Here is a 12,947-nt window from a genome sequence, read left to right as displayed (position 1 = left end):
GGTTATAGAAAATACTTCAGTGGAATATGCTCATTATCTACAATCATGAATCTAAGAAACATGTTTTTTACTCTTTTACACATACATACTGAAAACTACATGATCTGTTAATGCATCCTAAACAAAAAAACAGGCTGACAGTTTTTGTCACTGATTTCCACAAAAGATACCTGCTGCTTTTGTTTCTAAACCAGCTGCTTATAAAGGGCATGCCTGTGATTCTTTTCTTCCTAGCCTACTTGTGTCCTGTTTCATCATGCAGTAACTTTGAACCCTTAAAATAACAACATTTTTTTCCCCAGCGTTTTAATACCACTTCAATTTTCCCTCCCTTTTGTACAGAGGAGAAAGATGAAGTACAACCACAGGGTATGAATACAGCTCTCCCACTTTCTAATTTATTAATGCATACTGCACAGCTGTGGAGGGAAAGATGGAAAATGAAACATGAGCATGACAATTCAAGCTGCTCTGACTGTTGAGCACCCTTCCCAGCCTAAAGTACCTCTAACCTTTCAGTCAGGCCTAGTGGTGATTATTTTCAGCCCCTCTTAGGTGATTACTGCCAGAGGAAAAAATGTCTGATTTCCTACAGGTTGTCTATTGTGGTTGACTGAGTATCTTAAAGAAGTCTTTTCTCATACTTGTAAGGGCTATCTCCCCAGTGAATTTTACGGAGAGGAATGAGCTTAGACCTGCACTCATCAGTTTAAAGAAGACTTTTACAGAATCTCTCTCCTCTGCAAAGATGTCTGCTTTCAAGAAATACGTAAGAACCTAACTGTTACTAGGAGCACTACTCCCCTACCTGATCTGAAAATCAAGCTGCAGTTTGAACAATTATTTTGAGGAATCGAGAAAGGACATAACACACAGTAACAACAAGCTATGGAAAATCATGTATGCTACTAGGATTTATATATACAGATTTTTAAAGTAGCAGGAGATGCTACAGTGATATGAAGTATGTTACCAAACAAGCAGTCTTCTGCTTTTGACACCTTTTGATAAAGTCCCTCATGGAGTGCTCCATGCAGGAAGATCTGGATGCTATTCCTCTATAAAGGATGACAAAGCAACAAAAGCAAAGGGTATGGCAGAATATGACCTGGAAGGTGAAGGTTGGATTCCCTAAAAGCTCTGAGCACAACTAAAGTGTTCTGATCCAGGGTAGCATACAGCAAAAACAAAGACAAGTGAGAGACGTAAGCCCATCTCAGGCTTCTTCTCATTTCATGTCAGATTAATCATGGAGTGTTTCCATACCACCTTGGAAACAGAAGCAGAGCTCTAGTTTGCTAACAGCTAAGTGGAGAGACTGCTGCATAAGCCAATACCATTCAGCCAAAGGAGGTGGAGAATGGAAATAGCTTTTGGCAGCTACTTCAGGTTTCTGGCATGCACCAAGAGACAAGGAGAGAGAACAGTTCAAGGATCACTTTAAGCTGAGCAAGCTGATAATAATCTCTAAAGTCCCTTAACATATCAGTATCCTCTAGCAATCTGGAACAATACCTTCTGATCCCAACATGAATGATGTCAAAACAAGGACGGTAGAGCAGCTCCTTGTGCCAGCTTTTTGTCATCTCAGAACAATGTGGCCTCAAAGAATGCCTGCGAGGCCAAGGATCCAACTCCTGCTATGGTTTGGGTAGGTTTCAATTCCTCAAAAGAGGATTTTGGGTATTTTAGTATCTGGGACAAGGTAATTTGGGAGAGCCCTCACGCTAAAATGAAGCTTCTTCAAGTAGGGGCAATCTGGGCATCTGGAGAGATCATGCACTAAAATGGAACATTTCTACTCTTCATGTTTTCATGAAGGTCCTAAGTTAAAGATAGCTAAAATACTAAGCCCAGATTTGTGCTGGTCAGTTTGCTGAATTGAGCTGAGTTTGGTGCAGATACAGAATAATCCTCACAACTAAAAGCCTTTGATGAACTGAACAAGTTGACATATGGCTTATGCAGAGAACAGACCCAACAGACTTCCACAGCCAGAAGCACATTCTCACTTTAGACTTTGTTCTTCAGACCAGCCTCAGGGAAGCCTGAATGATGCCCAGGCCCACTGCTTCTTATGCCATTGGGCTGCCTGGGACTGTGCTGAGGCACTACACATCTGGCAACCATCATGGACAGTAATTAAAAACCTCACAACTTCTACTTTGCAGTTATAATGAAATTTATATGTTGTATCAGTGCTGCTCATCCAGCTCTCCTGGTGGATATAATACAAATACTACTTTTTCTACTACTATTTAAACAGTTACTACATATAGCAGTTGTAAATAGTGCTGGCCTGTTTTCAACCTTATTCACATCTAATAACAACATTAATCCCATTAACTGGTACAGAAGTTCCCCAGCATTGTATCTGTACTACTGGATTCAGGATTACGGTCAGCTATGTGTAAGCAGTTTCTAGGGCTCAGAACTACATAATTTTATTTTTAATATGGCAATATCATACAGAGGTAAAATAAACGTCTATGTTGTGAAATTAGCTGCTACACTGCAGGCACCCTACAGAAGTAAGTGATTACCTCATTTACTAATGACCCATGAGAAACAAACTCCATATGTATGTTGTTTCTTAGCTACCATTCTAGAAAGCGCCTCAATCTGTTAACTCAGCACAGTAAATACCTAATTAAATTAAATCTCCAACAAGCCTGAGAAAAATGTATTGAAAGCACTCTGCTTGATTACAGACATTGGTCTAACATAACAGACCGATTGATTCGGTCAACTTCAAGCTTATTCACTTTGCCCAATTTAATTTGAGAAGAACAATAACTAAATTTTAGTTGGATCTTTTTTTCCCACTCTCTAGGGAAATAATCTGAAGTGACTCTGAGTTCAGGTGGCATACAGGAAGTATTTAATAGGTCAAACAAAACATATATTTTGTTGCAACTGTGGACATAAAATTACATCTGACCTCTGTACCAGGGAAGGTCAGGGAGCAGATCATCTTGATTGTTATTAGAAGAAATATAGAGGATGACTGGGGGATCACACCCAGTCAGCATGGGTTTATGAAAGGCAGGTCCTACCTGACAAACTCCTTTTAAAACCCGATGACCTGACTATTGGACAAGGGAAAGGCTATGGATTTTGTCTATCTGGACCTCCAAAAAGCATTTGACATGGCTCCTCACAAAACTCTCATAAAAAAACCTGGCTGCTCATGGCCTGGATGAGCACACAATCTGTTGGATCAAGCACTGGCTGGACCCAAAGGTCCAAAGGGGTGGTCAATGGAGTCAAATCCAGCTGGGGCCAGTCCCAAGTGGTGTTCCTTAGGGCTCAGTGTTGGGGCTGCTTCTGTTTAACATCCTTATTGATAATCTTGATAACGACATAGAGTGTATTATCAGTAAGTTTGCAGAGGACACCAAGCTGCGTGGGAGTGTTGATCTGCTTGAGGATAGGGAGGCTCTACAGAGAGACTTGGATAGATTGGATCATTGGGCTAATGTTAATGGTCTGGGCTTCAACAAGGCCAAGTGCTGGGTCCTGCACTTGGGCCACAACAATCCTGTGCAACCCTACAGGCTTGGGGAAGTGTGGCTGGAAAGTGTCTGGCAGAAAAGGACCTGGGGGTTCTCATTGACAAGCAGCTGAATATGAGCCAGCAGTGTGCCCAGGTGGCCAAGAAAGCCAATGGCATCCTGGCTTGTATTAGAAGTAGTGTGACCGGGAGAAGTAGAGAGGTGATTGTCCCCCTGTACTCAGCACTGGTGAGGCCACCCCTGGAGTGTCGTGTCCAGTTTTGGGCACCTCAATTCAAGAGAGATATCGAGGTGCTGGAGCGAGTACAGAGGAGGGCCATGATACTGGTGAAGAAGCTTAGAGAATAAATCTTATGAAGAACACTTGAAGGAGCTGGAAATGTTTAGTTTGAGGAACAGGAGGCTGAGGGGAGACCTCACCAGCCTCTGCAACTACCTGAAAGGTCATTGTAGAGAGGTTGGTGCTGGGTTCTTCTCACAGGTAATTAGCAATAGAGCAAGAGGAAATGGCTTCAAGATGCAACAGGGGACGTCTAGACTGGACATTAGGAATTTTTTTTTTTCACAGAGTGGTCAGAAACTGGAATAGGCTGCCCAGGGAGGTGATTGAGTCACCATCCCTGGATGTGTTAAAGAGTCATTTGGATGTGTTGTTGGTGGATATGGTTTAGGGGAGTACTTTGTAGAGTAAGGATGATGGTTTGACTCAGAGATCCCAAGGGTCTTTTTCAACCTTAATAGTTCTATGATTCTATGATTGAAAATGCAAGTATGGTTTCCAGTGGTCTGAAAACAACTTAGGTCAGTAGTGTCCCACTACTGCTATCATCCAACAACTGCTCTAGCCACTTACATGAAATAAGCTGATTACCTCAATTCTGTTTCCACCAGAGATGCTTCCATAACAGAGAGACATCAGTAACAGATGCATCACTCCTGCTAACAGCTGCAACAGACAGGCTAGCAGCTACTACACAAGCATGAGTAACACACTATCCTTTCAGCCCTAGACCCTGCCTATACTAAGGAAACTGCGAATATTCAGTGACATAGCTAGGTACTTGTGTGGCTCCACAAATGCTTGGCAGCCAGACAACACCTACCTGTTCTGTGCATAGATACTAACTCTAGCCTTGGAATTAATGCAGTGGTTATTAACTGGGACAATTAAAAGGACGCTTTTTTAATTTCCTTTGGACACAATGTTGAAGTAACTATCCTGGTTTAAATAGGTATCCCTGCATAGTCATACATTTTATTATACAAACTGAACTTTAATATTTTAAATATCACAATCCTCTTGCCTGTGAGACGTGTCATACATAGTCTGTTTTCTGGCCTAGTATAGCCAGGAATGGCTTTTATTAATCTGTTTTTGCTCCAGTTTTGTCCTGTTTGAACAGCAGTTAGCTCCTATTCTTATTTGCTTTCTCAGCACTTGTAAAGATAAACTAAATTCAGAATTTGCTTTGCAAAGTTGAACAGGACAATCTCTTTAAGTCACTTCTCCAAGTAAGCTGTCCATTTCTCTGACCATCTTCTGTATCTTTTTTCCGACAATTTAAACTGAACCTTTTCAAGCATAAGAGATAAGGACTACATATAACCTTCCAGATAGATCTCACCACTCTTTATACTGCCTTTCCAATTTCTTCTGGAAATAATTTCTGGTACATTGTAGGACTTACGCTGCTATCATGCAACTCTGGCTCAGCCCCTGCGGGCAGAAACACCAATTCTTTCCTTTTTTCTGTCTTTTAATAGAGCACCTCTGGGCTGTCAGCACAAACCTGTTACCCACCTTTTACGCACCTTAATTTGCATTGCATACTTCTCAACAATCTAAAGAATCTTCTATTAATTACATCCTCAAGGCCAATTACTTTTTTCTTTTTTAATATTCTAATACTTATCTGTTTCATCTGTAGTGTCAGTATCTGCATTTGCATAAGCAAATTTCACAAGCAAACACTTGAGTTCTCTGCCTGCTAGTTCCCTCATGCTACAGTCTTGCATTAACTCACTAGGTGCATAAAATCTACTTCTGTTGCTCAAGGAGTAGTGATGCGTCTGGTTAAAAAGAAGTGTTACCACTGTAATACCAGTCCAAAAACTTCAGAACTGAAAATGACTTACAGGTATGGTATACATTAAAACTAAATTTTACAAAGCAAAAGTTGAAGTGGTCTTGCTTTATATTATAGTAGATTACTATTCTTCCCTCATCACACATACATTTTTTGTGTTAAGAGAGGCTAGTTGAGTTTTGCAAAGCTCATTTCTGGCTTCATATCTGAAGATCAAAGTCTCACACAAGTGCAGCCTCATGCTAAGATGATACAGTGTCTACAGAGCAATCTTATTTTAGAAACACAGTATTTGCATAAAAGGTTGATCTGCTGCCTGCAGGTAAAGAGCAACACTTCCAGTAAGTCTATCAAGATACAGTGGTCTAAGTAGGCACTAAAACTGAACACAATCTAAAACTGCCCATTTTAATACCAAAATTATTTCACATCTAGACAAAACTCTGCTAATTTAACAGGGATAAAGTTATTTTTTTAAAAAAAGTAACACATACTGAGGATTCCCTTGGATCTTTCATCTTTTTTGTGAATGTATTTCCAAGATTTTTTTACTTTGGACCCCACACAAAGCATAAGGCCTTTATCTGTCCTTGCAGCACCATAAAATTTAGACAGGGAAGCAGAACATGGATGGGACTACTTGTTGTTAAGTTCTGAGAATTATTACCCACTGACAGGAGTACTGCTCTTTTTCTTCCTCCTAATCACAAATTGAATTTCCATGAAAAACAAGGAAATATTTGTTGTTTATAGGAAAAAAAAAAAGCCTCACAGGAAAATTCACTAAATTAACATCTGCTTTCTCTACAGACAAATTATGTATGCTTCCTTGCTCCTGAGTATCAGGTTTTCTGCTAACACATGATTTCTGCCATCAGACTGCTGTACACCTTGGCTGTTTATCACACACTCTTTTTAATTATGTTCAATTTTGTCCTAGTTCTGTAGTTTGTACAGCTCAGCTTTAGAAACACAAAGCCTTAGAGCCAGTACAGGAATCAAAATTAAAGAGAAGCTTTTTCTGGTAACAAGATTACACAGGCTAGGAGGAAGAAGAAGCCATCATCTATGCAGCAGCCTTACCCTTCTACGCAGTCTGTCTCTTTCTTCACGAATAGCATTCATCGTGGCCTTGGTCCTGTTCAGCTCCTCCTCCTTGCTACACAGCATGGCTGTGAGGCTCTCATTCTCCTCCCGTAAGCCAGCTAGCTCCTTTTCCCATCGAGATCTCTCTTCAGATAGATTTGGATAAAGGTCATGTCCCAATACGCCCTCAATCTCTTCCACAGTCTGCAAAAACACAGTCACCAAAACAAGAAAGCAGCAGAGAAAGAGGATTAAAAACGACTAATGGTGCACAGAAGTATGTAACAGGTAACTGTAGATACTTCTGTGTACATACCCAGCCCCACACCACCATTAGTTTGCTTCGTTTGATAAGTAATATTAAACAGAATTATTCCTTGTTTGAGTTTAACCATTTTATTAAAATATTTCATACTGACCAACACCAAACCAGATGGATGTTTTATATGCAAATAATACATATGTCACCCAATCCCAGTAGTTTAATCTCAGAAACAAATTAATTACTTCTTTCATGATTGAGCACAGGGCTTGATGTTTACGTGCCTGAAAGCAGTGGCCTGTGAATGTGCATGGCATGGGGCCTTTCCTAGTTCTATACCAACTTTAAAAAGTGCAAGGAAAAGAGTGGGAAAATAAAAAAAAACAGACTCCTTTTTCCCATATCCCTGAACATGTTCTTTCCTACAGGTGACAGAGAGACAGAAGAAAGAAAACTTGGCCTTGGCTAGGCTTATACTTGGTAGGCTTACCAGAAGACATGAGAGCCTTTCTAGTGCCTGAAAAAGACTGGACTTCTCTGGGACATATAATCCCACCAGCATTTCTTGCCCCATCGCCTTGCTCCGAACTGTGCCTTGTAGGCACCACTCAGCATGAACGGTATTCAGCAACTTCCAGAGGGTGAAACTAAACCACAGGCATGCACCACCAGCCAGGGAATGCTGCCTGCCTAAACTGACTCTCAGAATGGGCATTCAACATGCTGAAACATAGCACAGCACTCAGCATGTCAGGCAACTTCTGATTCTACAACATATGTTGTGCCTGTGCCAATTTTTTTCATTTTTGGAAGACCTTTGCAACAAGAAAAAGCTTCCAGTTGAATCTCATAAAGCTTCTGAATCTCTCTGAAAGTGGTCTGCATTAAAATGGGAGGCAGAAACATGGAAAATATATTATATGATCTAACTAGCAATCTAGAAAGTCTCATTTCATTAGACAATTCAAGAGCAAGTTATAGCTAAAGCCTATACTTTTAAGTTTAATATGTAAGATAAATAACTCATGTACCAAGGTTAAAATTAATATAGCTGTTTTTTAATTCAAAATGACAGTATTTTTAATAATAACAAAAATTACTAACTGATGTTTGTGTCCTTAATTTGAGAAGGACTAAAACAACCAACTAGAATACACCTGAAAATGACAAACCAAGTTAAAAATACAACTGCTTTTTTACTGCAAGGAATCTTCCTAGTGTTTTCAGCACTGTATGACAGTGAGATACCAGTAAAATTTTATTATTTGTCCATCATAATGACAAGTCAGTTATTTATTATTATTAACACATTAATCTTAAAGAATAAATCTTGGCTACAAGAAGACTCCCTGGGGGAGGAGGGGGGAAGACATTCATACAAAAGGAAATAAACCTATTTTAAATAACTAGTTCAAGACATCATGATGGAAGAAGCAGAGACAAAATTTTTTGCAGTCAGGTTCAGTTTATCCTTTTAAATAATATTTCACGTTTATCCTTTTAAAACATATTCTCTTCCATAAAACTGCAATATGTTTAGAGTAAATAATATAAAACTCCATTGGCAGAGTATACTGTAATTCTGCTTACATATTTGGTAGTAAGCTGAAATTACTATTCTAAAAGAACAATGCCTTGCAACATCTCTGTGAGATGAAAGAAGCTGCAGTTCTCCCTTACATTAGTTTCGCTTGGACCTAGAGGTCTCAAAGTATGACAAGGTATATTACTTCAACACAATGTGAGGATGTTCTGACCAAGCACAGGGCACTGATCTCACAATGTGAAGAAAAGATCTGTAATGGCTGGAGCATCCTCTCTTGATGATGTCAGCTTTATTTCAAACAGTACCTCTTCATTGCTGTCTTCCCTTTTCCCCCCAAAGCTCCTCTCCTCTTTTATGTACTTCTCCTGCTGTTTCCTTAGCTTGGAGAAAAGGAGACTGAGGGGTGACCTCATCAATGTTTACAAATATGTAAGGGGTGAGTGTCAGGGGGACGGAGTTAGGCTTTTCTCAGTGATGACCAGTGATAGGACAAGGGGTAATGGGTGCAAATTGGAGCAGAGGAGGTTCAAGGTGAATATCCGAAAAAAATTTTTTACTGTGAGAGTGACAGAGCACTGGAACAGACTGCCCAGGGAGGTTGTGGAGTCTCCTTCACTGGAGACATTCAAAACCCACCTGGATGCGTTCCTATGTGATGTACTCTAGGTGACCCTGCTCTGGCAGGGGGGTTGGACTAGATGATCTTTCGAGGTCCCTTCCAACCCCTAGGATTCTATGATTCTATGATTTCCTCACCCCTCCTATACCAAGTTCTGCTGCTTCCTCCTTCCTCCTTATTGCCCATACTTCTTGTGTTGCTATTTTTTTAACCTCTCCTTTTCCCTAGCATCTCCTCCTCAGAGCACTCCTGGAGGTGACAAGCCTGAAGCAACACTGAAAGAGTAGCTCATGAGTAGCTCAACACCTAAGAGTTATCTTCAGACAGAGAGGCTGCCGGTATTTCTCCAGACTTCATTGCTACCATCTGCCCACACAAGTGGAAGGTTCAGGCAGTGTCTGCATGAGCATGGGTCTGACAGCCATACTAAGGGCTGCCCTGCAGTCCTTAACAAAGCTGAGGGACCTTCCTGCTTGTTTCTATGCTCCTTCATTTTGTCATGATCAGTATCTTTTTGCTGACTAAACTATTACAGTTCTTCAGTTTGACCACCAGTGTGCCACCATCCTCCGTGGTAAATAAAACATAAATATTGTACATGGATATACCTACAGAAACTACTGGGCTGTTTATTCTTCTGCAAAGCAGTATTACAGAGCAGGTTCATCCAGCATGCTGATGCACAGCAGATAAATTCAGCTATAATTTCACCGATTATAGGACTGAATCATAGAATCATAGAATCTTAGGGGCTGGAAGGGACCTCGAAAGATCATCTAGTCCAACTCTCCTGCCAGAGCAGGGTCACCTAGAGTACATCACACAGGAACGCATCCAGGTGGGTTTTGAATGTCTCCAGTGAAGGAGACTCCACAACCTCCCTGGGCAGTCTGTTCCAGTGCTCTGTCACTCTCACAGTAAAAAATTTTTTCTGGATATTCACCTTGAACCTCCTATGCTCCAATTTACACCCATTACCCCTTGTCCTATCACTGGTCATCACTGAGAAAAGCCTAACTCCATCTCCCTGACACTCACCCCTTACATATTTGTAAACATTGATGAGGTCACCTCTCAGTCTCCTTTTCTCCAAGCTAAAGAGACCCAGCTCCCTCAGCCTTTCCTCAGTAGGGAGATGTTCCACTCCCTTCATCATCTTTGTGGCTCTGCGCTGGACTCTTTCAAGCAGCTCCCTGTCCTTCTTGAACTGAGGGGCCCAGAACTGGACACAATACTCCAGATGCGGCCTCACCAATGCAGAATAGAGGGGGAGGAGAACCTCTCTTGACCTACTAACCACACCCTTTCTAATGCACCCCAGGATGCCATTGGCCTTCTTGGCCACAAGGGCACATTGCTGGCTCATGGTCATCCTCCTGTCTACCAGGACCCCCAGGTCTCTTTCACCTACACTACTCTCCAGCAGTTCAGCCCCCAACCTGTACTGGGACATGGTGTTGTTCTTCCCCAAATGTAAAACTCTGCACTTCCCCTTGTTGAATTTCATCATGTTTCTCCCCGCCCAACTCTCCAACCTATCTAAGTCTCTCTGAATGGCAGCACAGCCTTCTGGTGTGTCAGCCACTCCTCCCAGCTTAGTGTCATCAGCAAACTTGCTGAGGGTACATTCTATACCCTCATCCAGGTCGTTGATGAAGATGTTGAACAACACCGGTCCCAGCACCGACCCTTGTGGGACTCCACTAGTAACACACCTCCAACCAGATTCTACCCCATTGACTACAACTCTCTGACTCCTTCCTTTCAACCAGTTCCTAATCCACCTCACTTCCTGGTCACCAAACCCATACCTGATCAACTTATCCACAAGGATGCTGTGGGAGACGGTGTCAAATGCTTTACTGAAATCAAGATAAACCACATCTACCGCTCTACCATCATCTATCCACCTAGTAATTTCCTCATAGAAGGCTATGAGGTTAGTCAAACATGATTTACCCTTGATAAAACCATGCTGACTGCTCTTGATGACCCCCATGTCCTTGATGTGCCTGGAGATAGTCACAAGAACAAGTTGTTCCATCACCTTTCCAGGGATGGAGGTGAGGCTGACCGGTCTATAGTTACCCGGGTCCTCCTTCTTGCCCTTCTTGTAGACTGGAGTGACATTTGCTATCCTCCAGTCCTCAGGCACCTCACCTGTTGCCCATGATTTACTGAAGATGATGGAGAGTGGCCTAGCAATGACCTCCGCCAGCTCCCTCAGCACCCTTGGGTGCATTCCATCTGGACCCATTGATTTATGGATGTCCAGATTACTCAACTGATCCCTAACCCAATCCTCATCTACCATGTCAAACTCTTCCTCTATCTTGACTTCTTCTGGGGCTATATGAATCTGGGGCTCATAGGGAGACCCTGCAGGAGTGAAGACAGAGGCAAAGAAGGCATTCAGCACCTCTGCCTTCTTTATATCCTCTGTCACCAGGGCTCCCACCTCATTCCTCAATGGGCCAATATTGCCTCTATTGCTAGTTTTGCTAGCTATGTACTTGAAAAAGCCCTTTCTATTATCCTTAACCTGACTTGCAAGGTTAAGTTCCAAGGAGGCCTTAGCTTTCCTAATTGCCTCCCTACATCCTCTGACAACAGTCCTATATTCCTCCCAAGTGACCAGCCCCTCCTTCCATGATCTGTAGATTTTCCTTTTCCACTTAAGTTTGCCCAGTAGTTCCTTCTTTAACCATGCAGGTCTCCTAGCACCCTTACTAGATTTCCTAACCATTGGGACGCTCTGATCCTGTGCTTGCAAGAAGTGGTCCTTGAATGTTGACCAGCTATCTTGAGCCCCTTTATCTTCTAGCACCCTGTCCCATGGGATTTCCCTTAATAGATGATTGAGGAGACCAAAGTTTGCCCTGTGGAAGTCCAGGGTTCTGGTTCTGGTCCTGCTGGGTAATGTTTCGAGCACAGGGCAGCATATCACATTATGGTAATTCCAGTCTTGTCTCTGATGCTGCCATATGTATTCTCTGCAGTAGGTTCCTCAAATGACATGAGATGAAATCAGCAAGTAACAGGTTTAAAAGAAGCAAAAAGCAGCACTTTTTCACAAAGGTATAAATCAACGGTAGAATTTATTCCTACTAGTATTTATGGACAAAATTCTAGAGGGATAAAAAACCACATTAGATACAAACATGGGAAAAAAATCCACTCATGTCTATTAAACACAAAATCATCATCTCAAGAACTTCCTAAACCTGCCCTGCTGGAAGCATCTTTGAACGAAAGAGAGGGACATACTATGTGTGTCCTTTTTGATGAAGCCTTTCTGTTGACATTTGTCACTAGACAGACAGACTTCGGGTTTGACCCAGAGCAGCTGTTTTCATGCTCTAAGTGGTTCATGTTTGGAAATCATGGTTGTTCACTTTTTTTTTAATTGGTAGAGTTTTAGTGGTAGGTGTCTGATGCTGATCTGCTTTGCAAGAGATACAAAGCGTTAACCAGCCTACACTGTGAAAATTTTCTTAAACAAGGGACAATTTGGTAACTGTTCAGCTTATCAGACTATCTGATAAATCTCATTTCAAGGTTTTTTCATTCTTTGTGGGACAGAAACAATTGAGCTAGCTAGAGTCACATGACCTGTATAAAAGAAGAAGAGGAAAAAATAATTAGCAGAGTCAGCATGAAAAGAAACCCAGTGAAATTTAACCATCAAAGCAGAAGGATTCAAAACATTTAAAAGCATTAGTACATCAACAAACAAAAAAGCCAACAGTCAAAGCAAAAGGCAGTCAGATTATTTCAGGTTTCCATTCATGATTCCACTTGCTTTAAATATCTCTCAATTCTCTCAGGGAAA

General features: G+C 41.5%; 1 protein-coding gene across 1 annotated transcript in view; it reads right to left on the bottom strand.

The window, feature by feature from the left end:
- MCC (mutated in colorectal cancers) overlaps positions 1 to 12,947 on the bottom strand; it is a 167,376-nt gene that overhangs the window by 39,811 nt on the left and 114,618 nt on the right. The window contains exon 6 of the mRNA XM_009998799.1: positions 6,686 to 6,892. Coding sequence (XP_009997101.1) covers positions 6,686 to 6,892 — 207 coding nt within the window. The remainder of the gene's footprint in view (positions 1 to 6,685; positions 6,893 to 12,947) is intronic.

This window comes from Chaetura pelagica, unplaced genomic scaffold (assembly GCF_000747805.2).
Source record: "Chaetura pelagica isolate M959 unplaced genomic scaffold, ChaPel_1.0 scaffold306, whole genome shotgun sequence".
Lineage (NCBI taxonomy): Eukaryota > Metazoa > Chordata > Aves > Apodiformes > Apodidae > Chaetura > Chaetura pelagica.
The sequence above is the reverse complement of the archived record's forward strand: the minus strand, read 5'-3'. Positions and strand labels throughout refer to the sequence as shown.